The following is a 25771-nucleotide window of genomic DNA, read 5'->3' as shown; positions in this document are numbered from 1 at the left end:
TATACACAAGTTATTGCTGTGTGTTTCCCTGGCATAAGTATGAAGAGTGGATGGGTGAGAACATGTAACAAAACCTCCAGGAATAAATGAGATAACATTGTGATGTTCTGTTATTGTTCTTGGTGTTAAATATTACTGGTCTGTTTCATAGTGTATTTATGTTGTTCTCTTCCCCAAAAAGTAACTAATTTTGGCCTGTGTAAACTTTTGCAGGTCCAAAATCTCACCTGAAATATATGGGAGGAAAGGGGCAACCCGTCTTACCTCTCCCCCTCCAGTTATAATCACTAAAGCATATTGCTCTGTATATTTCCCACTGCACAAGTATTCTGCCTTTAAGCGTGTTGTTTAGATCTACAGCAATTGAGGGAGGAGATGATAATCTGGGAGTTTTGGGGTTTATTTTTCTTTTGTTTCCAAATGTGTACCCCTCATGATATTCTGTAGAATTTCTTGACAGTTTATCTGCAGAAAATATAAAAAAAAAAAGTGAAATAAAATTTAAAATTTATTTAACAGCTGTAGCTGAAAACCTATTGTAGTACAGTATCTCTTGTTTCTTGCTTTTCTGAGGTGGATAACAATTAAGGATGGTTTTAAGGTCGATGTTTTATGTTTAAATCAGTGAAACAGTTTTTCAGTCTTTCATGTTTTTTGATTAAATTCTGAAGTGTCTGTGTTGAGGTCAGACTCAGTATCTGAGGAAATGGAATGGAAAAATAAATGAGATTGGAAGAGTTAAGTGTGAAAAATAACCATAACAATGTGGCCTTTGCTGCTGGTGAGTTGTTGACTATCATATGTTCTGCAAATTATTTTGCTTGTCCAAGCTCTGTAGGGTTGTTAGTTTTGAAATGGAATTGAGGCACTGTTACTTAGTTTTGCTCACTTTGTGCAGCTGAACTTCCTTTAGAAAGATGCCATGGTTCCTCCAGAGTATTTAAAAAACTGCAAGAACAGCAGCTGGGCTGGGAGATGGTGAAGGAACATCTACAAGACTGGGATTCTAGATGAAATTCAGGATTTTAACTTTTATGGGGCAATGGGCAGGGTGTCTGCTGTCTGCCTTGGACCTCCTTCTGTTTCTGGCGTGGTCAGTGCACCAGGCTGTAGTTTGTGTGGTTTAAATTATCCCAAAACCTCTATTTCAAACTGATGCTCAGGCACTCAGCCCTAATCTTTATGATTAGGATTTGGGAGCTGAGCTGTGAGTGATTGCTTAGCTACAGTGACACAAGTGCTGTGGACGGAAAGGCTGTCCATCCAACAGGAAGAGCCCTCTGCCCTTGGAGATGCAGGGGGAGGAGGGTGGAGCTGTGATGCTTTCCCTCCAGTTAGGAAGTGCTCTCGTCAGCAGACTTCTGGTGAAATGCTGGTTTTGTAGATGCAAGGAAAGATGGGCTGGGCATGAAGAGGTAACCAGAAATTGCCTGTGGGATTCATGTGTAATGTTGATGTAACACATTGCTGAGCCAAAAAGAAGCGCACACCAGTATGGTGAAAGCATTACTGGTGAGTGGTAAGTGCTTAGAGGTGGAGGCTGATTTAAATATCTCCTTTACACTGTCATCCTGTGACTAAAATTCCTCTTTCTTACTCAGTATGATATATATCAATGGAAATCTATAGAGCCGCAAATGCCTTCAAGGTACCGTTCTTGGAGGTACCAGCATGGAGAGAAAAATCGCTGCACCAGAGATCTTCCCATCTGAAGGGACCAGTGAAGTGAGGAAGACAGAGTCCCCATGCCCATCATCCTTCCACACCTTGGGTGCCTCCCAGTGTGGCTGCAGAGCCTCCTTCCTTACCACAGTCAGCAGCCACGAACCTGCTCTTCCCCATGCAGCGCACGTGCTCAGTTTCTGAGTGTAGCCTCCAGACTCACTGCCAGGATCTTCCTCAGTACCCTCAGAAGGTCTGCAGCTGCAGGCCAGGTGCTAAAATAAAGCAAAAGCTGTTGTTGGAGGTTATTTGGCCTGGTCACCATTTCTCAGACCCGCTGCTACAACTGATGTTCCTGTCACTTGCCATAGTGACTTTTGGTGCACCCAGGAGGCTCTTGTGGCCATGGGGAGGGAAGGTGAGCCCCTGAGTCACTGTGGGCACAGGCTCTCTGTGAAGGGGTGCCATGCTGTGGTGGGGGTGCTGTTGTTCACTTCTCCATCTCTCCACGCTGTTTTTGGCGCTCCCTGCGGTGCCCGCCGTCCCTCCCGTGCCAGCGCGTGCCGCTCCCCCCGGCCGGAGCAGTGCCCAGCTGGGCCGTGCAGCTGGAATGGCGGGGGCAGGATGTGGGGCAGCCCCGTGCCAGCTGCGCCCTCACACAGGGAGGGCTCCACAGGCTGCTCCCACATCTGCTGGAGAGGCCACGTGTCTGCCGCCTCACCCTGGCGTGTGGCTCGCTGCCCTACAGCTGTGCCCAGGCCGGGGGCTCTGTCATGTCCTCCCCCCTGCCCCCGTGGGAGGGTGAGCGTGCCTGGGGATGCTCACGAGGTGGTGACTGTCTCGTGCTCTGCCCAGTGTGGGAACAGCAGCCAGCAGCACAGAAGGGACGTTCTTCAGGTTGGTAAAACACAGATCGTGCCAAAAACCCGAGAGAAGTCAGGAGGTGTAGTAGGATGGCAGAGGTGCACTCCCTTGCTTAAGGAGTGCCATCATCCTTTTCCATTGCTCTTCCTGTGTCCCTGATGGCTCTACACCATGTTACATCCTCCAGATTTAAAGTTTCTTGAGCATGCATTGCCATATCTCCTGCTCTTCAGGCACATACTCAGTGAGCTTCCCTTGCAGTGCTCCCAGCAGCACCATTGGTATCTTTTCAGCAGAAGGTAGTTTGGCTTAGGGGAATATTTCTTACAGGGTCTTCAATTAACATCTGACATCAGCACTGCTGAAAGAAAATGGATCCCACCTATTGTGCAGCAGGTATAATGGGGCTTCTTAAGCAGCACAATTTGGGAATAACCCAACTCCTTAATTAACACTCTTTTTCTATGCCAAACCCAAGCTACTCATGCAGTTTTATTCTTTTCCCATGTCTGGAAGGCAGTACAGTGTTTAAAGACTTCAGTGAAGCTTCATGTTGATTTTTAATGACACCTGTGTCTTGAGGCTGGTTGTGGGGGATCACTGTCTGTCATTAGTCAGGTATCTTGTTCAAGCTTCCTAACCAGTTTGTTGACAAAAAATACAACTGTTTTGGAAGAAATCTGATGCCTTTTTGCTCTATTTCTTTAACAGATTAGTTTGCTTTTCTTCAGCTGCTGTGCAAAGGGAGTCTGCTCCTATTTGAAATAACTGACATATACCTATGAAGTATTCATGAAAGGATTCAGGATTTTTGTTGGCTCTTTAATTATTCCTAATTAAACATCAGAGGATCATTTGAGATAGTTGAAAGCTAAAATTATTTTTCTGCACAGAATTCTTCAGATCTGTTAGCTCTCAGCTATTTTCCTGCCAAGGTACTGCTAATGAGGGCTCAGGTTTGTTTCCTGTGAAGGTGGAAAACAAAAAGACTTTCAAATATCTGGTAGCTCTGGGTGGTTGTAGGCTCTGGCTAATGGTCACACACACATGATGTGGTGGTAGCAGCCATCAGACTGGTGCTGTAACCCACCATGTACTCTGCCCCAGTCCTTCCACATTTGTTTCTTCAGCCAAGCTCCAGCTGGTATGGAGGATGCCTCTACTTCATAGGTGTTTTTGTTCCAGGAGTGGGAATGAGCAGGAGGTGAAAAGCCTTTTTTGGCTTCTCGCCAGTGGTGTTCCTTCTTTCCCCAGGGAATGTGCTGAAGGTTAGGCAGAGACCATATGGAGTAGTGTTGGCTCCTGCTGTGCAGTCGTAAATCTGTCTTCTGACATCTTCATCCCTTCTCTATGGACTGGTTGGGGACAGTAGGGTTAGTAATTGGTACCACTCAATTCCCTAAAGCCACACTGATGTTCTGGGTGATCTATGGAGGACTTGCAGCTTCTGTTATAGCCTGGGATGTATTGTAGCAGGAGTGTGTTTCTATGTTAAACTTACAGGTTTAGGAGGAAATGGATTGCCTGGATTTTGTCTAGACATACTTTGTGCTTTGAGTGGGGCCATAGTCAGATGTAAACCATGGCACTGTGCAGCTTGTGCTGTCATCAAGCTACAGGCTAAAAAGAGAAACTTGCCCCTCTCTGTTTCCATGCCCCTTTACAGGTGTATCCAGATTCTTTCAGAGAACTCTAAACTACAGTTGAACCTAATATATTCATTCTGAGCAGGTCTAGTGGCACTCACAGTAAGCTTGGTGGAATGCTCCCTGATCCTCTAACTCTGTAATGTACTTGTCACTTGTTCAGCATGTGGTCTGGGCAGCTCCTCAAGCATTTAGAGGATCTGAAACAAGCCTTGCTTGTATGTGATGTTAAAGAAAAAAATAGCCCAACTTCAGAATGAACAAATTAAAGCCAAGATAGTTAAATTGTGATTTCAAACTTATCAGTGTTGTTGGAGGGTAGACAGTGTTGCCTTTTGTGATATTGTCCCATAATTGAGTGTATTCCCTTCTAAGTCTCTTGGTGCATCTCTCTGTGTTCCCGCTGACGCATGACAGAAAGCTCTGAGGAGCACTGGTGGGTTTGCGTTGCAGCCTGGGATGAATCTCCAAGTAGGAATTTCCATTCCTCACCTCTGGCTTCTGTCTCATGCCCTGGGTTACCTGTGTGTGTGTGCTTGATGGTTTAGGTGTGCCAAGGAGCCAGGAAGCTCCCAGAAAGCTCCAGGCAGGCCCTGGACATGTTGTGCTCAGGCATGGGGCAATCAATGACTCCATGTGGGAGTGTGCCCAGCACAGCACAAATTCCCTGCTGCCTGCAGACAGGCCTTTGCTCACTGGAGCATCTTAAGCCCCTGCTTTGGAACATATGGAGCATATTTGTGACCCTACCAAAGCACTTAATAAGATTTTACTTTCATTTAAGCATGCTCACAAAGTGGAAAGCACTGTGATTCCCTTACAGCAATCTACAGCCTGAGCTCCTGGAAATTACAGGGGATGTTTTACTGAGATGGCTTTCTGCCTTTAGGGCTTAGCAGAAAAATTTTGTAATGCCTTTTTTTTTTTTTTGCTATTACTTGCAAACAGGAAATGAATAAGCAAAGAAAGACCATTCTAACTGTGGTTTCAGAAGCTGTTCATTTTGAAACAAAGGGATTTCTTCACATTCAACCTCATTAGTCTGATTAGTGGGCTTGTAAAATGAAGCATGAAAATGAAACATGACATGGACATGAATTGATTGTACTAAAATCTACACAAACTGCTGCTTGGAAATGAAAGGATGACAGACATATTCTCTGAGCTGTTTAAAAAGTTAAGTTTTCAAAGTAGCTCATTTTTTTTAGAGCATGTAAATTACATTTCTGTAGCTCTTAACAGGAGACACTAAGAAGCTAAAAAATCCAAATCAGCCTGTCAGGTGATTTTTTTTTTGTTGGTTGATTGGTTGTAGTTTTTTTAATGGAGCAAAGAAACAAGAAGATGTAATAAGTTATCAGTAGAAAGATATGTTGGGCAGGAACATGTTATAACTACATGGAAATTGATGATGGGCTACTAGATGTTTCCATTTTAAAATCTGACAGAATACTCAGCATTATTTTCAGAAAGGCCTCTTGGTATCCTGCTGAGTTCTGCCTTCAAATACTCTGTTGCCTTGCTTATTGTAAAAATACAATAACCAAGGATCTTGTTTGTTTGGATCTTTTTTGTTTGGATCTTGATGGAAGATCCAGAAAGGGAGTGATTTTACTCTTTCAGCATTAGTTCAGTTACTGACACTATGTGATACAGGTCAGCAGTCTCCTGTTTCTGGGGTTGCTGTACAGCTACAACATATTGTCTTGAAAATTGGGGTTTGAATGCCTAGTTTTCTTAACAGAGATTAGTCCCACAAGCCCCTTCCTCTTTGGGTATGAACTGATTTATTTTTGCATGCGCCTCGTGCTGTTAAAACTAGGTCTGTCCAACTGCAGTGTTAGTGCTGCACGTGAATGTGTGACTGTCCATGTCCTTTTTCTTCTGTAGCTCACTTAAAAAAAAAAAAGTAATTTGAATGTTTCAGTCTACTTCGAAGAAATATTTCGAAATACTGCTTTCAAAGATTAGTCACACCAGTATAGTTAAGATCCCAGAACTCCTTTTGTAATTGTGGGGTCTGCATTTCCAGTAAGAGCATCTTAAAAAATGGATTTCTGAATGCTGTTTGACATTGTGGAAGAGTGACCTGGAGGTGTTCTCTCAGGGGAGAAATTTGGCAACTTGGTAGTGAGGAATGGAAGGGTATGCTGGGGGGTTCCTGCAAATTGGAGAGATGTGTGATCACTGTGAAATATTATGAGTAAGGGGCTGAGCACAAGTGCGCCTGGGGGGGACCCTGTCATGCTGCTTTCAGCCCTAGCAAGTTGCTGCCATTATGGTTTGGCTCACTGGGAAGAACAGGGTAGGATATTGGTGTAGGAGGTGTGCTAACTTGTTGCTCTTTGGGCAGTGAAGCTTGAGGGTTTAGGGTGAAATTAGAATGCATGGGGTTTGGAAATCTTCCTGGGGCAATTTCCTGTTAGGCAACTTTTGCCATGAATGCTGTTGCTCTGTAATGCACAGCCACCAAGTATTTCCATGAACCATGGAAGTAATGCATTGCCAGGCTTCTTTACCCCCTTGCTCCATATAGAAGCGAGCTGTGCACTACCTACCTTAAACCTAAGTAGATGGGTGTTGCAGAGGTGACCTGTGTTGGAGACAGCACATGCAATGTGCAGCTTCCTCAGCCGCTGCATTTCTGGCGCAGGACCTGAGGAGCAGTGGAAAAGCCACTGTGCACCATGCAGCATGCTGGCTGCGCCCATGCCAGGACCAGGAGTGCCTCTGGAGAGCATGAGCTCCTGCCACAGGCGGCAGAAGACCATTTTTCAGGGTCTTGTGGATGGTGGCACCTTAGCAACCACTTTGTGCCATAGATTTTGTAGGCACATGGAATTTATTTCCTAGGCATGAGTCAGGATGGGATTTTGCCTATAAGAATCAAAACACTCTTTGAGATGTTTCCATGGGAAGGAGGGACTATATGGGAAAAAGGGAAGGGGGGAAGAAGGAGGATCACTTCTTTGAGCAGATTTTGGGATAAGTGTTTTGAGTATGGCCATCATAGCTGTCTGCCATCCAGAGGCACCTGTTGTGGCTCTGAAGTGCTGGGCACAGGCACTGTTCACTCAGTTTATTATTTTTAGCATAGGTTTGTGGAATTTGTGTAATTTAGCTAAGTGTGTGTGTTTCTAATACAAACCTCAGTGCAAACAAACCCTGCCCAGCAGGGACTGTTGCAGAAAGAAGAATGAGAGTACTGGTGACTTGAATATTCCCTGTTTCCTGTCTTTCCATTGAGTTCCAGATATTTCATGAGTTCCTGGTTCCTCTGCTGGTTAACCAGACAAATATTTTAGTGACTTTAAGATGATTTTTTCTTTGTTTTAAATGAGGGAGGAGAACGTTTAGTGGGGAGTTTGAAGAAGTCCCTCTAAAAATGAAAAGTAGAAGTTAAGATGTTTATTAAGTATATTAAGATGCAATTGATGGTCAAAATAGCCAGGTTTATGTCTACTTTTCAGAGTGCTTGGGTAGCTGTTTGCTGTGGATCTGGGGAAGGCAAAAAGGGGTGCTGGACAAAAGCAAACCTACCATGTAGTTTTTCAAGGTCATTAAACAATCTCTTCTGCAGAAGAGAGGTTTTAAGAGAAAAGAGGGAAGTTTACCAAGAATTATTCAGTGTTGGTGTCACTTTTATCTTTGAGATTTCTGTGGTGATCAGAATGGCTCTGAAATAGATCATGCACTCCAAAAACTGATTAAAGATTAAAATGGAATTTGTGGACAACAGCCTGTGTTAGAAGGTGTCAGTATGTTAAAAAATAGCATCTATGTAGTTGAGCAAGGCACAGGAAAACTCATGGTGTTTGCAGCTGAAGTTAAAATAAAGAAGAGCAACCTGTTTTCCCAGTAAACTTCCACTGGTTTGATTTCTGTGAACTCCAGTGTGTTCTGGGGGCTGCAGTTAAGGACAGCACTATCTGTGTTAGCAGTAAAGTGATAGACACAATTAGTATTGCCTGCTCTTCCAGGAAAAAAGCCAATGGACGTCATGCTACGGCTCTAAAAATGGATGGTGACAACACCCATTTTATGCTTCGTTTGATCCAGTGTAATACTGTTGTGGGCTGCTGTGTGGAGGAGGGGCTGAACTAAAATAATATGTATTTGTAGTGATCATAAGGCTCATTCTATGAGGCAGCTTCTGTGGTTTGCCTCTTAGAAGTTCGCACAACTTCTGCTACAAAATAATGTCCGAGAGCTGTGTGCTTTGGTCTGGGGGTTTGACAGTTGTGGGTTTTTTGTATTGCTGCTTTCCTCTTCTATCTCAAATTTGGTGTTTACCAACATCTTGAGAAAAGAAGAGCAAGACTTTCAGGCTGCTGGGTTTGTTTGATCTTCTTTTCCCACTAGAGAACATAAAATATAATTCAATTGCATAAACAGTTGTAACTGGGAAAATACATTCCTGCCAATGTCTTTAAAAAGAGCTGTGTTCTGGAAAATTCTGCTGAATTGGTGCTGTAATCAATTTCCTGTCATTCTCTCTCATGGACAAAAAGTGGTTTTTAGTTTGCCTGCGTGAGTCTTAACCTTTGATTTTTCTGACTTAAAGGTTATAACTAGACAGAGAGAGATCCCTGTGGATCACTGTCCTCTGGGGCATCTCAGGGTTCTCCAAATTCTGGGCAGCCAAATTCTGGAGTGAGTGTATAAGGCTTTCTCGGGGCTGAAAATACTGATGGATAAGTTGGACCTTGAAATCAAACCCGTTGTGAGCTTGTTGGTGTCTGTGAAGTGCAGAGCAGCATCTGGCAGCAGTCTAACAAGTGTGTGCACTTCTCTCTGTCTCAGGGTGAATTCTTGTCCTGAACAAGCAAGTATTTGTATGGGAAGAAGGTTTGGGGAGCCACAAATATGGATTCTCTTCCCACTAGTGTTAGTTCTGTGGTGCTGATAGGACTAAACCCATCCTGCTCCTTTTATGGCTGGGAAATTGTTCTGGCTTTACAGATCAGAGTTCAGCCATCTGGGGAACTGGCTCAACTCCGCTCTCATTTTGAAAACTTAAAAGATAAATTATGTGTGCATCTGAAATTTGTTGGGATTTTTCCTGAAGCACTGTGTCAAGGGGCTGATAAAAGAGATAGTATATTTTCTGTGAGCTAGCAAAACATTTTTCATTCTTACCCTACCACTGCTTGCTTGAATAGCAAATGGAAACAGGCTGGGAAGAATGTCTGAGATGACTCAGGGGTAGTATTGCAGCTCCTGGGAGGATGCCACTAACTTCTTGTAAGTTGGAGCATAAAATCTGCGTTCATGTCAGGGAAGGGATTGTGGTCTGTTATGCCCAGCGGTTAGAGTGGCAATGGGGTTTGAGCATTTTAACATGAGCTCAGCCCAAGAGCCAGAGAGGCTGAGGTTTGGGTGAAAATGGCTGTGAGTCTGTCTGACCATTGTATCCAACAGGCAGCCAAGGCAAGGGCAGGATGAGAAGGAACCCACACTGCAAGTTCCAAAATCCTTGCTGAAAACTGCTGTCTGCAATGAGGGCTGTGAGAGATGGGACAGGTTTGTCAGGAGAGCTGGGCAAGGGAAGGCAGCATGAGGCAGAAATCAGAATGCTGAAACCATGGACCTGAGCATGGACTGGGGGCTGGTGGAAGGAACACATGGAGGTTAGAGGAAAGGACAGGAGCCAAGACTAAGCAATTGTCTGCAGGTGCTTGCTGCAGCTAAGAAACACATTCAGCTCAATAGAGGATATTTGATGTTTGATGGATGAACAAGCCATCAAGGTGGTGGTGCTGTGCTGCTGTGTTTTATCTAGGAGCTTTGGGCCTGGAACTATGCACTGGAGGGGGACACCAATAAGCTTGGAGGAGGCAATGCTTGAGGTATTTTCTTCTGGTTTGCCTTTGCCAGTGCTGTGGGGAGACAGCTTCAGTCCCTAGAGCTAGTGCCAGTCCTTCAAAGATCAACAGCCAGATCCCAAATATTAAAATATGCCTGCAACAAAGTTACTCTGGTTTCTGGTGCTGGTGCCTTTGAAGATCTAGCTTACTGGTTTTGTTTTTAATTCCAAGGCCTAAACACAGACTTTTCAAGTGAGGAGTCTGGGGGAGTTGGGTTTTTTGAGATGCAACACAAGTGAAGTTAAGATGCAGGAATTTCCACATCAGATAGTACCCAAGGTGTGACACAGCTGCTGCTGCCTGCAGCATGTCAATGCTGGTGTTGGCTGGCTTGCAGGTAGTCCTTGTAAGCCAGGGTCAGGAATTTGCTGCTGCTCCCTAATGAGACATCCTAACCACATTCCTAACCGGGAGGCATGACTGAAGAGAATTAAGTAACTAAATTCCTTGATTACAGGAATTTAGGACTTCTTCAAGGAAAACGTTCCATGTGAGACCTGTGGCATATCACAAGCTTCCAAAACTTCCGGCTGGAAGCTTTCAGTCAAATAACAGCAAAATGTGGCTAAGGTGTTTCTCACTTAAAAAAAAAAAATTGTATATTCAAATACATTTTTAATGCAAACACCCAAAACTGGGCTATGTCCCAATTACTGGAGCCTTCTGATGGTGCTTTTGTTGTGCCAGTTAATGAAGGAAATATCAATGAACTGAGCCTGGAGCAAAAAGAATCCACCCTGCCTTCCCTGCGGGCAACAGTGGGCTCAGATGCAGTCCCTGGAAACCAAAAGGCAGCCTTTGTGCTGTGTGTTGGTTTGTGCTAAGGGAGCAGGACAGGGATGTGTGACAGACTTTTTCCTAATAAAATATTGCTAAGGACTTGATTTTTTCTTAGAAATTATTTCTTCCTCCCTTGGGAAGCCTATAATTAGGAGTTGGAGGGGAAATTAAAAATAGGCTGTTTATTTAGATGTAGAAGAATGTTTCCTGTTCTCCACTGTAGCTCTTTAAAAAAAATAAAGTGTATATATACACACACATGGGTATGTGGCATGTCTGTGAATAACTTTATAAAGCTCCTCAGGTGGAAGTAACAGATGAAACCTTTACCACCTAGAACCAGAGCACCTGTGTGTTAGTTTTCTATGTGCTCTGCCTGCTGCTCCAAGTGAGTGTGATGAATCACGTAGTGTCTGCAGATTTCAGTATGGCTTAGGAGCCTGTGTCTCCAGTGAAAGGACAATTGGACTTTGTTATCCAAGTTCTCTGGGCTTTTTTGTATTTTTATTAGTAATCACATGGTGAGAATTTCCTATTGTATTTTGTTATAAGTATTTCCTTGATAAATATCATGAATGTTACCTGAGTGAATTCTGTGTTCCAGGAAAAATGATGGCTTGATCATTTTAAAAGGATGATAGACTTGATAATCAGCCAGAGGCTGAGACCAGCCCAAGTCATGAGAGCTTGGCAAAACAGGCCAATTTTTCAGTAGAATGTAATGAGTGTTGAACAACATCACTGGGATCAGTGCTGTGCTGTTAAGAGATACAAAGTCTGATGCCAAGAAATGGTGCTTTTAGGCAGTGAAAGATGATGTACGCTGAATTTTAAGCACTTCTGCTGGCCTACTGGGGAGAAAAGAAAATTAGGAAGCTGCCATAAATCCCTGTTCAGCAGAAGAAAACTCAGCTATTAATTCATAGGTTGCATCGTGTTTCTGACTAGGGTGGATTGGGTCTTTGGGGTATGTAAATTGTACTGTCAGAGTTTAGCTGCCCAGAATGTTCATATGTGTAAGGAAAACCCACTAAAACTCCCCAACCATGAGAAGTGTTTAGCTGGGGGAAGTGTTTAGAGGGGGAAAGAAAATAGGCAGCTCAAGGTACTATAAATAGATTCCTTCAGTTATTTGAACGTGGGGATGGTGACTGCAGGACCCTCTTAGAGTGTGTGAGCTGTTTGGACACCCCAAAAAATAATGCCTGACAGCACTAATTTATATTAACAGTTAGCTATTGCACTCTTCAAAAGATAGAAGTTGATCTCAACAAGTTAATCTCTATTTCAGAGATTGTTTTTTGGTTTTTTCAATTAATTTTCCTGTTACTTTTTTCAATACTCAGTTGGATTAGGATCTGAGTTACTCCTAGGGACACTTAAACAAAGACTGACTGGCTACTTTAAAAGGGAGAGTTTTGTATAGTTAATGTTAATTGCAACAGATTTAGAGGCAAGGATTTGGTTTCTACTCCTACAGAGTGTCCTGAGAAAGGAGGTAACAATAGCTCACTTTTGCAGCCTCTTCACAAGAATTGCTGCTGCTTGAGCAGCTCACTGGCTGTGTAGGCACAGCATGTTTCAAATTATGAGTTATCATAAGGATCAAGCATTAACAGCTTCCATACAGCACTGAAGTTTAGATGCATGTTTGGAAATTTATTTTTTAATGTGTCTGTCCTCCTACTATGTGTTTTGCACAGGCAAAACTGGCATTTTCTATATGGAAAAGGACTGACTTGTTTAACAGCAGCATTGGGATTAATGAATACTGTCAGGGTGAAGCAGAGGCTTGGAAGGATTTGATGGGGAAAGCCCATAAGTCAGGGGCTTGCCAAGACTGCTAGAATATGATGGCTTCTGTTTCTCCACCAAAACTCAGGTTGGGAACTGTGGAAATTCAGCCTCTAAACTGTGACTTGGTGGAGTTAATTTTCCCTCTTTTTTTTTTTTTTTTTTTTTTGGTAAGGGTAGCATTACAAAAGGCACCCTCAGTTCCTCAGTTTTGAAATAGAAGCAGCAGTCTGTGCCACAGGACAAGTTCCAGAAGGGCAGTGGTCTGGTTCCAGGGCATTGCTTCTTCATTTGAGGGAAGCCAGGTAAACTCTACAAAGCAGCTGATAGTATGGACCTTTGGCAGGCTCCTTCCCAGCTCTCAAACATGGGTAACATTTGATTGTTCTCTCAGTCTTCAAAGATCAATGCAAACCTTTATTTTCTATAAATAATTTAATAAATACTTTTGTTTTACAATGATACAACAAATAACAAATTCATAGCAAATGAGTCACAAAGAATTTAGGATCAGTATACTTTAATAAGGTATCAGTGTCAAAATACATTTCCTTATCAAGTTAAAGTTCCCATACAGTTATAATATTGTCAATAAGAATTCAGCAATATAGATTATGAAATAATTATGATAAAAAGTATGATTAATATTAAGACATAGAATATTTTTTCAGAGTGTTTTAGTAAACTGTTAGGGTATAACATTTTTAATGCTGAAACTACACAAATAAGGAACAGAAGAGCAGTATTCAAGTGTCTTTAATCCTTGAAGCCTTAAGTCTGTGCCACTGCAAATTTGTCAAATGTGGATGGCCAATTTTCATCAGAGGTTGATGCTTACAATAAATTTTTTCACACAGTAATTACTTCACTTTATGAGTAGATTATTTTTGGTAATAAACTCTTGAAAGATTGCCTACAATAGGAAGTATATTTTTTTTACATCATGTACCCATAACAAAAGCTTTTCTAAGGATGTGTGGTTAAGACTTGCTTAGCACAGCGAACTCTGAAGTGCTCTATGAACCCAAGGCTCTCTCTATGCAAGTGTCAGTGCATGAAATAAAGCAATTTTATACACCAGGCTTCAGCAGACTCAGAAGTCTCAAAAATATATATTTTTTCTAAGTTTCTGGGCCAGATTTTTACCTTTTGTACTTTGCCACTGTTTCATTTTCTTCAGTGAATCTACAGTGATTTATACCAGTGGAGGAAACAAGATAGATCCCAAAACAGATCTAAGTTTTTATGTATTTTTAAGTCAGAACTGCTCACCTGCCTTTTATTGTATTATTTTTTTGTTGTTTAGAGATGCTGTAATTTAAATTTTCAAAACCCTTTGAAAGCATTCAAAGCTCTATTTTTCAAATATGTGCATGACAATTAATGATAGGTGAAAAGGAGCTCTGAAAATGTCTGGGTGCCTTTTAATGACTTTCTAGCTACTGAAAAATGTAAGGCAAGTAAAAATGAGGGACCTCCCAGGTGGATATTCATCTCACTATGCAATCCCTAATTCTTTTTGTCTAATTACAACTGAGCCAGCCTAATACTCTGGAAAATACTATTTTGAGATTTTTTGATTCAATATTGCAATTATATTGCTAGCTGGCATATAAAATGGAAAAGGGTAACATTAATCAGAGGTGTTAGTACTGGCCACTGCTCTGATTCCTGAAATATCAGCAACAGCATAACAAATACTACAAGTTCCTAGCAGAAATAGCTCTTAAAGTAGTTGTGTCATAGATATAGCAAAAGTACCAAGAGATGATTAACAACTGACCCAGAGAGAGATAATAATTAAAAAAAAAATCTGTTTTGTGTAAAAAATAAAGGCAACAACAAAGAACAAAAGAAGAAACCTCAACACAAATGAAAACACAGGCCTAAATCCTCCACTGGGACAAATCTGTAGGATTCCCTTGGCTGTAGAGCTAGGCCAGGTTAAGGCAGCTGAGAACGTGGCTTGCTTTTGAGGAAAAAAGCTTAAAACGTGCAACTTTCACAGATACCCACAAACATTGCATTTCACCATTCACATTTCTTTCAACAAAGTGTATAAAAATGAAGGAAAGGGATGGGAGGCAGAAGGCTGGGATTTTTCCTTAGTATGCTTTTCCAAAAGTTATTAAAGTTACAATAAAATAAATGCTGGAAAACAGAAAGACTCGAAGGATTTTAATTTGGCAGATCAACAAAAAACTGTGGTTGGAGATCAAATTTGTTTCATCCATCTTTGGCAATAAAAATATATCTTTGCAGTACTGCAGCCAAAGTATCACATGATGAGGCATTTATACCACAGCTTTTTATTAGCATGAAATTTGAAAAAAAAAAATTCAGACTATAAATTACAGGTAATGAGATAAGGGGAGGGTAATCAAACTCTCTAAACACCACTTTAATTGCAATAGAGAAAATACAGTAGATGTATTTCTTTAATATGAATAATAAAGTGAGTAACTTCAAAAGGCCACTATTTGGTAATGTGGACAGGTTCAATATCTAAGTAAAATCCTGTAAAAGTGTACTGGTATTAGAAATTGTCTACCTGCAGAAATACATTTGAACCAGAAGCTGTTTGAGCAGCGCGGCCGCGGCGCCGGCGGGCTCGCTCAGGTGGCCTGGTCCAGCGCCCGCAGCAGCTCGCTGCCCTGCAGCAGCGTGGAGCTGCCCAGCACAGGCACGTTCACCTCACAGTCGTATCTCGTCAGCTCAGGCAGCAGGTAGGGCTCAAAGGAGGGCCCCAGCAGGCAGCTGGTCAGACCTGGAACACAGCAGCGAGGGTGCTGAGACTAGAAAGAGCACTTGTTTCCTCCCACCTCTTCTGTTTACAGCAGTTTCATTCTGTTTTTACGTCAATACGCCTCAAACCACCGGCAGTTCCAGTGTCAGAGCAAACCTGTGCTCTGCCCCTCCTTAAACTGCTGCAAGGGTGTCACACAAACAAGGGCAGTTTTTCACCTCCACCCCCAAACTGAGATTGTTCTGAGAAAAACTCCATTGGTGCAGATGGGAAAAGTTGTAGTAAAAGACATGGTTTCTGAATTGACGCCACTCCTCTCATGTATTAAAAGGGACAGACACATGTCCCCTTGTATTGCTTATTCCAACATTTAGAAGGCACATGTTAAGAGTCTAACCTTCAAACCTCCATATCAATGCTGCAGCAAAGTTGTTTAGTACAATATAATAATCAATTCTATCACAAGACGAGTACGGATGGAGGATGAATGGTCCTCTAAGGTCAAAAGTTGTTAACTTTAACTGAAATTGAGGGTAAAAATATTTTTCTCATGTATTACAAATGTAAACATTACAGTTTCACACTAAACCACAAAACTGATTTTTTGTGCTGTATTTTGATTTTTATCATCCTTCTCCTCCACATTTTTTTTTCTTTTTTCTTTTTCATGGAATCAGTATTGGAACAAAATACCAACATTTTCCAATCTCTGTGTTTGACAGCTCTTACCTGATGCTTTATGAGCTGGCTGGACACTGTAGTCCTGACAATGGGAACTGTAAAACAGAGGGGGAAACGCTCCTGCTTTCAAATTCTCACCCGGACTGGCACAGGTGAGTTGATGCTGCTGCTGCTGCTGTTGCTGCAGTTGATTCATTGGTTGGCTCAGACCTCTTGAGTTACAGAAAAATTCATCTGTTATTTAAATAGTAGAGAAAAAGAAAAAGCTAAATGAAGCCAGGGCAATAATTATAGTAAATAATATTGATCCAAAGCAAAGTGAACATCAGTGTGGTGGTGTTACAGCATAGGCAAATCTGCATGTTATGACAAAGGAAATCTAGAAATAGCCCCAGCTCTAGCAGTAGTATTGCAGTCAAGATATGTTTGTGTAAGGAAACACAGTGTTGTAGAGAAGCAGTATCTGTTCTATCTCTGAGATGTGAGATATTCACATCTCAGATGAGGTGTGAGATATTCACACCTTGGATCAGCAGGAGGTAAACACAGCTCCATCAAGCTGTTTTCTGTTCCCTCCCAAGCAAGTGTGTGAACATCCGTGAAACCAACTAAACGGTATTTATCAAATGTACCTTTAGATTGTTCAGCACTAACTTGGTCTTTAATTTTAGCTTGGTGTAATATTTACAAAGCTTATTTACATTTCCTTTTGAAAGAGCTTTTTTCCCTATTCAACCTGTCTTAAAATGGTGTTTCAATATGTAACATTGCAAAACCACTTTCTTTTGTCTTACCAGTAAGAACACTTGTGCTGAGAGACTTCTTTTCTGTAACCAAGGAACAGTTTTCCCCCTTGAGAAATTTCATTCTCTTCCACATTAAGTGAGATGGGTTAATGACAGATGGATCTCCCTAGAATGAGAAGGGAAGCAAAACAAACAATTACACTGATGACCATGGTGAGTCCAAAGTTGTGAAGGGGATGCATTTCTTATGATTACCCCACTCAGTTGTTGCAAGGCTTGTTCTTCATAATCCAGTTGTCGCTTCAGTTTCAAACTGTTAGACAGAGCAAGTCTTGCTGGGTTTATATCTATGCCTCGTTGTCCAAAAGCATCCAGGGGCCTGTGGAGAGGACATCTTTGTGAGTGCACAGGAAGGCAAATCAAAATAATCTGGTTCACTTATACAGATTCTTCTTTCATTTAAAGACATCTAAAGTGTCTGAGACTTGCCAGTGGACAGATCTCAAACATCAAATGTTTTTATTTCCTGTTATTAGTCATCCCACCATCTTTAGAAACTTTTGACGTTTGGGATCAAAGACTTATGAAAGTTTAGCATAAACAGCCTCTAGGGATCTCCAGGCAGACAAAAAAATGCTGTGGAAAAGAAAGTAATGTAATTCTTAAGAGCTGGATTTGAGAGCCATGCATGGTCCCTTGCTTTACATACTAAGTATGAACACACAAGACACTGGTATTTCTGCCAACAAGAAATCCCAAAAAGCAAACTGCACAGCTCCGTGTTTAAAAATGACCATTGCTATTTTATGTACCTCCTGAACATGTCAGTATGAGCAACACTGAAAAGTCAAGAGCTACAGAGAAACTTCTAGCTATGAGGCAACTTCTAGGACTGTGCCCTCTGATCTATATCTATCACATACTGTTCACATGTGTAAGAAAGCAAACAAAAAGGTTGTAGAAATAGAGCCTGCAATTTAAGTCTTGGCTGTAGTATTTACATATGCCAGCAATAATGTACTTTCGTTCCTCTCTCTTCCCCATTTTCTGTTGTGCAGAAAATATATGCAAGGTAAGAAAGTATGTGTGTGTCCGTCCCTGCTACTGCTGCACCAGTAAATCTTTTTGGTACTGTTCTTAAATAAAGTCAAGCATGCTTTGCAAAATTACCGGTGTAATTTTAACTGGACCAGCAGGAAATTCATTTGCCTATCCTTACAGGCAATGAAAAATTAGCCCACTTCTGCTTCCTCCAGACTCACTGCCACTGGAAGAGCACCACATTAAGTTCCCCAGAGCTGCAGTCTGATGCCTATCACAACAAATTGTTTCAGCTGAATGGAGAAAAATTAATTTTCAAGATTACGACCTTTCTCATTTCCCAAAATGTTTTTTTTTGTAAATATACATAGTTATACTACAGAAACACATACCTTTTTTTGTATATGGGCACTCTCTGAGAAGTTATTGGTGGGCCCGAGGGGGAACTTGTTAGGGATCCTGAGTATTTATCCATGAGTCTCCATTTTGCAGGAACATATTCTAATGGGGGATCAGGTGGCCACTGGGTGTTTGATCTTCCTCCCATTGAAGACAGGGGAGTGCTGGCTTGGTCATGGTATGGTGGCAATGATGACCTATTCATATTGTTGAAGAACACCGATGACAGGGACCCATGACCAGAGTTAATTTTTTCATTTGATAGCTGTGGGCAGTATTTCTCTGGGAGGAACTGATTCTGTGAAGTAGGAGCGAGGGGTTGGAAGATGGTACTCATGCTACTTAGATGCTGCTGGGTATTTTGTGCACTTTCACAGAGAGGACTTTCTTCTTGGCAGATGGGGCTGAGCTGGAAATCTTCTCCATCCATAGGAATGTAAGGAGCCAAGGTTTCAAGGTCCAGTTCATTAAAGTCAGTCTGTGGAAAGATGGAGTTCATAAAGAGACTATAAATTAGTAATAGTTGTGGCAGTTAGTGTGATATGGAATACTAATAGATGCAAAGCCGAAAAATCACTGTATGCCAAATTTACCTAATGAAACTGGCCAACTCCTCTTTAAAGATGTCTTATTTCTATGCTAGCATACATGTTCATTGTATTATCATCACCAGCAAAATTAAGACAACAAACTGAAGGAAAAAACCTCCCAGAGGAGCAATATTTGTTAAAGCAGCTTGCATGCAGCCTCCAGATCCTCCTGTGATCTGAAGTAGATGCTGTTTCACTAAGCTTTGAATAACTTGTCTGCCAAGACTCTACAACATATGGCATGTAGTTCAACCTCAGGTTTTCTCCTGTTAAAATAAAAAACACAACTTTCTCACAATTCAGCTACACTAAAAAAGGTGTCTAAAAATGCAAGGGTTGAAAAAATTTAACCAGGAGGACATTATCACACTTAAATCTGTATTCTTTTCTCCCTAGGAGGACTAGTCACACCCACATTCACTTCTCTTGGCATTTGACCAGAGCCGAACAGAGAGGATAATCAATGTTGGCTGCCCAGTCAGCTCATAACACCCCTGCAGCACTTTTATAATACTTGTTTTTCCCACCAAAAGCAGCTGATGTGGTGGGACACACCTGAGCAAGCAGATACTGAATCTGACAATACTGAAGTTTGCACATGTGAAGTCTTGCAGTGAGTTTCATCCTACTCCACACTTCTCTCCTATCTTCTGCTCTTTCTCTTGCTTTCATTTCTATGTCCAGACTTAGATGAAATTTCTTCAGAACATGGATTACAGCCTACCTAAGCCTGCAAATTGTGTTAGCAAATTGAAGTACCTAATTTGGGCAGCAGCATCCCAAACTTCCTGTAGGATTAATAAATAGAGATGAGTGTGAGGTCTGTGCTACCAATCAGTGGTGCCTGTTCCTTTCTCTCAACTATAAAGCACAAGCTCTTCACAAAGCATTTCAATGAAGTATTTAAAGTTAAGCAAGCTGAATCAGGCCCACACCTTTTATTCACTAGCTCACTTGCTGTAATGTTGTAATAGTGGGTTTATTTATTTATTGGGGAAATTTCTACACTTACATCATTATTAGAATGCAGGAGATGGAGACTGTGTGTTACTTTATGTGTAAGTAATTTTCTGATCTCTCTGAAAACCTTCAAGAGGCAAAAGAGGAAGCATATATCTAAAATGAGTTTTCATTATTGTAGTTAAAGGAGGTGTGTACTATGAGGGGACCCCTCTCTCCTTTGGGTGTTTTGCAAGAATTAGTTTATTTATATTTTGTCCTAGAAAGGATGTTTGCTCATTAGTCATTTGGCTGCATTTAAAAACAAATTGCTGCTTCTTCTATTCCTTATCCTATCTACAGAAGCCTCCACATTTTGCAATCTCTGGTGATTAGCAGTGCCACCACAGTGACACTCCAAACCTCGTGTTTCAGAGAGTTAGGGACAGAGATTGACATGGCAGCTTTTGGAAGTGCACTGTTTTGTTAATGTGCATCAAAGATTTGGTGTGCATGAGCAAATGCAGTTTAAATGCTGTATCCCAATATCTGCATGCACAACACAAGTAGCAGCTGTACTGTCTACTACTAGTAGGAGACTGATCTTGGTGGCTTTTAGAAGAGAGAGTTCATTACCTGGGAGGTGCACTGACTTTTTGATTCTGTGTCCATGGCAAAAAGCTTTTCAATCACCTCGATCTTAAGATCTTCATCCACAGAACAGTAATAATCTCCTGGGCTGCTGGGCTGCATGGAAATAATAATTTGTTCTAAGCAGGAAGACAACCACAATGCTGGCTTAGCATCATGTCATTTATGCCATGCTGTTATTCAGTAACAGATCTTTCCTATGAAAAGTGAATGGGCAGATGGTGTATTTAGTGGGCTCAGAACCCAAAACTGTCCACTTCTATCAGAAGCTTTTCTGACACAAGATCGTCAGTGCAAAACATAGGCACCCATTACAGGCATCTAGCGGTCATCCTATTTTAAATGTTTTTTGGCAGCTCAGACCAGGAACAAGAAATGTACACCATTAAATACTTTTGTCAAGAAAGAAGATGCTTAGCAATACCTCTGTGATTTCCTTAAGACTGGCTGCCCTCTGGTAAGAGTGGCTCCAGCTCCTGGGGGCAGTGCCACAGAAGCAGATTCATTTCTTCAGTGGGAAACTCCAAGGAGCTGCTGTCAAAAGCCTGACTTGGCTAAGCTTCCTAAAAGCTACAGCTTCTACTTAACAGAAGGAGGATGGCTCTGGGGCAATGATCCCAGTGGCCACACAATTGTATACTGGCTTTTTATATAAGGCTAACTCCATGAAAGGTGGTAGCATGTTCTCCTACTAGTTGTTTTTTATGTTACAGTAATTACTAGAGGGACAGCTGGGCATCAATGAGGACTGCAGTGTGAAGCCAGGATATTGTTCCCATTTCATAGTTTTGCTATTGATTCTTAAGGCATGATGCAGTATAGGAAGAATAGAGATACTCTTGGCCTTGCTAATAAGAAGTGAGGCAGGACTGCCAACACAAAAATGTTGTCTATATATATTGATGGGATTTGGATACAAAACATATCATGCTTTTAATGTTTTTTTAAGCTCTTCTTACCGTGGAACAGCTACTGTTGCTGCTTGCACTTGGAGTACTGCTGCCAGGTGCAATCTGAGGCATTGTAAAGGATGGTATCGTCAGTGTTTCACCTTGAGTAGGGTGGCTTTTCACTTCCACTGGCCACGCTTTGTTTGGTGTCAAAACAGCACTGGTGAAGGCAGGGGCTTCCTCAAACTTCTGTGTTCCTGGATAGGGTTTTAACAATATTAATGAATACTTTTAGCTGGTGCAGTGTTATGATATAACTGCAGCTATTCATTAAAGTAAACACTGCTCCTAGTTGCCATGACAATAAGTTGGCATAGACTTAATGCACGTTATTTAGTCAGCAAGAAAGCCTGATCCTGCTCTCATTCACAGAAATTTTCCACTGGTGTGAGCATGTGGGCTCTTTTAGCCATTACTCACAATTTGTACACAGAGCAAAGAGACTTTGTCTATTAAGTTTCTAAATGCAGGCTCACATGTGGCTCTTTGTTGTACAAAAATAATTTATACAAATACTAACCAAAATCCAGGGAAATAATGGCATCACCAGGTGTTGGTGCCAGCTGAGCAAGTTCCTCTGGTTCTTCCTTCAGCTTAGTAAACAAGAAGTCACTCTTCTCTGTCGCAGGGATGCCGCTGTCATAGGCAGTGTTCATTGTCAGCAGGTGAGGCTTGAAGAGTGATTCTGTTTGGTCCATGGAGAACACAACATCGTTCTTCTCAATTTCACTAAGGAGAGAACAGCTTTCAGGCATTTTGTACCATAAAGATGAAAGATGTGGATAAAGTAGGCAGCACAAGCTGGGGCTATAGGAGCACTCTGGCCGCTCGGTTGCGTGCCAGGCTCTCGACAGGCGAGGCACAGTTCCAGCGTTGCTGAGCACCACCATTTCGGATGACGCAGAGAGTGTGGTCAGGACTTCTGTGGGAATACTCAGGGCTTTGTTGCTCTGCTTTTTAAAGGGATGTAGTTGAGGCTGTAATGACCCAGACTATCACTCAAGTAAGTATTTCCTATTTTGGCCCCAACTAGGAGCAAAAAATCTTGAGTTTTGCCACATGAAGGCAAAACTTCTGATTGGTCCTGATTTTTAAGGCTGTAAACAGCTTCTCCTAGCAACATACGATAGAGTTACTACTTAGTTTTATCTCTTGGTCGCAGCATTAGAAAAACAAAACACATGAGCAGTTGTGTTGCACAATAAAATCTTCAGTGCAGACCGTACACTCTGCTGTACGAGCACAGCAGCTGCTCTGCAAAGCAGAAAGGCTGTGGTGTATTTCAACAGCGCGTATGGGAACAGGCACGCCACATTTTTCATTGATGTCTAACATCAGTAAACAAGACTGAACAAACATGACTAAACTGATTTTGGAACAACAACGTTGAATAAATAGACCCTTGAAAAGTTCCTCCAAACGTTGCATTTCTGCAGCACGTGAATGCACACGTGTGTGCCCTAAACCCACCTGAGCACGTAGTTGACGCAGACGATGCACTGGGGCTGCAGGTTCCGGGTATTGTAAATCACCGTTCCCTGGGTCTCCAGCCATACGTATCCCCCGTGCTTGGCCAGCATACGGTACTGGCCCGTCACCACTTGACCTTTTGTACACACTGAGAAAAGGGGGCAGAGATAGAAATAATGCATCATTACAGGAATACACAACGTGTAACACTTGTTTTAAATACACCCACTTCTGAGCTTTCATTACACAGATGTGCACTGAAGCATTTATGGACAAGGGATGTGCTTAACTTTGGGAAAATTCATCCATTTGAAACATGAAGGGGGCTGTTCATTTGAGGCTTCTGCTCAAGATTGAAAATTTGAATTCTGGCATTTGAGTTTTGAGATGGTCTGAATCTTCAGATCAGAATGTGGAATGAAACAAAATTAATATAATATCTCAACTCTCAAAATAATGCCTGCTGACTGCATGTTTCTTGAGTTGCCACTGTAGGAGTGTCTTGGCAATTGATCTGTAGAAAAGTGAATTTGTTGAGGGAACTATAGTTTCCTTATTTAGGTAATGAATAAATACAAAAATCAGGTGGTTTAAAAGCTACATTCAGTAAGATTTTTTTAAAAATTAAGACCTTATGGTAGTCTATCTTACTATCAGTCTTAAAAAGGTATCAAAAGAATAAGAATAAATAAGAATAGTAAAGAGAACTGCTTTGTCTAGAGAAAAAAAAAGCTGAACTACAGCATTTTTCCCTCTGGTTGAACTGTGCTGTTCCAAGCAAGAGCTTGGAATTAGCAGCCTAGAAGAAACCAAGATCCACATGACCAAATCAAGTAATGTTCATTTAACTGTGTTTTTTTGAACTCTCCTGTGTTTCTCAAACTATAAACTGACAATAGTACAACTTGGGTTTAAAGCTTCTAAATGTTTGAAGGGCGAAATCTGTCGCCCTGCTATTCCCCAATATTTTGCAATATTTGCAGATAACAAGTTTTCAGTGCAGAGATTTGGACTGCTGAGATGTAAGGTTTTATGATGCCCTGCCTGTTAGAAATTCAAAGCTGTCAGTGAAGGAAAAATGTCAATCAATGGCAAAAAAATCTGGGCTGGACTAGACAAGCAGTACTTGCACTAATAAAAGCTTGTACTTGTAAGCAGACATACTCACACTGAGCAGCAGCAGAAGTGGGAACTGGCAGAACAAAACCTTTGACTACACATTGGCAACCTTTCCTTTTAAACAGCTTTTACATCCAAAAGAAGTATGCCATCAAACTAATGTCCTAGAAATAATGCAATTTGACTCGGGAGGGCTGGAAAATTGATACTGTGGTCTTTTTACAGAAAAATTCCTAGTGAGCGTGGCCATTAAAAGAAGCTAGCTATTGTCAGCCTCTCCTACATTGCCACCATACAAATGTACAACTCCAGGCCTGTGAAATACAACAACTGTTTTGCAGATAATTGTTGCTGTGTTTATCCTTCTGTTTCTGAAGTTTGTTTGTTTTCTTCCTAGGAGTATTTAATCATCCTTCATTTAATTTATTTAGACAAAGTAGAACATTACTTTTATTGATTAAATACTTCTGGTGGAACAAAATCAAAAGGCTTTCATTTCAAAGTGTTTTAGTGACTGGACTGTTCTGCTCTGCTTGTGAAACATAATTACACTGTTTCCTAATCATCAGCTCATCAATAAGAGTCACAGTGTAGGCGCCTGTTACATTACAAAGAAGCTTTTTACTGCTTTAATCTTTTTTATTATTATTATTCAAAGCATGTCATGTTCTGATATAATAAAGTACAGCAGAATCCCTCCAGGGGGTAATCTCATAAATTACTAATACACTTGTAACTGCTGACTTTGTTATCAATGCTACATTTAAGGTTCTGCCTTCAGAGTGAACTTCTCACTTCTCTCTTTATTTTTTTTACTTTTTAAAAAGCATACATTACCTGTATATATACATTACAGAACTAGTTACACGTCAATGAAATAGTCTCCAATTATATTCCTTATCTTTGTGTGGAGAGAGTGGGGGAAGGCAAGGACAAATTTAATAGAACACAAAACCATGATTCTCTTGCAAGGCTTGCTGAACTTCTGCTAACTGGTGGGCACTGTCAGAATTGATGACTGCATAATTGCAAGGAGATATACTCTACACATAACAGACTTCTAATACAAATTATTGTTTAATAAATACAAGTCTGCTGAACATGAATTTTGAGGTGGCTATTTCCAGGTACAAAAGGATGTGGCCAGGGAAAATGAGTAAGTTCTGTATAGCCACATGCTTGGAAGAGCAAGGTCTGTATAAGCTCTATACCTCTCAATGGCACACATAATGGAACCCAGGCATTTCCTATTTGAAGGGTTTATGTGTGTTTTGTCAAGTCACAGCTTGCTGTCGCTTTGTCTTTGTGGTTGTTCTCTGACTTGATGGTCCCTGAAGATGTGGGAACTATTTATCTTAGAAAAACTAAAGGGGTCAGATTTGCTGGTGATTTAAACTCATGGTTCTGTTGTGGGAAATCACATTTATCACAGCAATAGACTTTGGTCCAACAGTAAAAAGATAATGCATGCTGATCCTGTGCTATCATAAATCCTATAGAACAATTTGATCCTAAACACTTATGACCTGTGCAGTGCCTTGAGGACTTTTGCTGGTCTAACACCACCTCTCCAAGAATTCCTCTTGCCCTCATTCTGCTTCTTGATCAGACCTTGTACCCTGCAGCAGGTGTGTAGGACATGGCCATTTTCAGCAGGCACAAATGGCACCTGGACACACACTCTGCACTATGGGAGGGTAACTGAATTGCTGGAGTGAGAAGCAACATCTGTTAATGCCTGGTCACAGTGGGTACTAGAAACTCTCCAGAAATCTTTACATGGACAAGTAACTCAGTGCTCCCATTTCATTAACTGCATGGGTTTG

The 25771-nt window shown here is 41.4% G+C and overlaps 1 protein-coding gene and 1 long non-coding RNA gene across 3 annotated transcripts in view; one reads left to right on the top strand and one right to left on the bottom strand.

Moving 5' to 3' along the window:
• Positions 1–13009: 13009 nt before the first annotated feature.
• Positions 13010–25771, bottom strand: part of EPAS1 (endothelial PAS domain protein 1) — a 77253-nt gene continuing 64491 nt past the window's right edge. Inside the window, exons 8-16 of one of the 2 annotated variants that reach the window (XM_074537194.1) lie at positions 22827–22974; positions 21877–22085; positions 21366–21553; positions 20392–20502; positions 18220–18704; positions 17042–17165; positions 16835–16952; positions 16089–16274; positions 13010–15380 (exon numbers count right to left, since the gene is read on the bottom strand). In XM_074537194.1, the coding sequence (XP_074393295.1) occupies positions 15229–15380; positions 16089–16274; positions 16835–16952; positions 17042–17165; positions 18220–18704; positions 20392–20502; positions 21366–21553; positions 21877–22085; positions 22827–22974 (1721 nt within the window). In that variant the 3' untranslated portion in view covers positions 13010–15228. The remainder of the gene's footprint in view (positions 15381–16088; positions 16275–16834; positions 16953–17041; positions 17166–18219; positions 18705–20391; positions 20503–21365; positions 21554–21876; positions 22086–22826; positions 22975–25771) is intronic. The other variant, XM_074537195.1, reaches the window with a different exon arrangement.
• The window catches only part of LOC141728501 (uncharacterized), a 30010-nt gene continuing 21139 nt past the window's right edge, over positions 16901–25771 (top strand). Inside the window, exon 1 of the long non-coding RNA XR_012579474.1 lies at positions 16901–16999. This is a non-coding gene — a long non-coding RNA (uncharacterized LOC141728501). The remainder of the gene's footprint in view (positions 17000–25771) is intronic.

This window comes from Zonotrichia albicollis, chromosome 3 (genome assembly GCF_047830755.1).
Source record: "Zonotrichia albicollis isolate bZonAlb1 chromosome 3, bZonAlb1.hap1, whole genome shotgun sequence".
Classification (NCBI taxonomy): Eukaryota; Metazoa; Chordata; class Aves; order Passeriformes; family Passerellidae; genus Zonotrichia; species Zonotrichia albicollis.
This window is presented reverse-complemented; position numbering and strand designations above follow the sequence as displayed.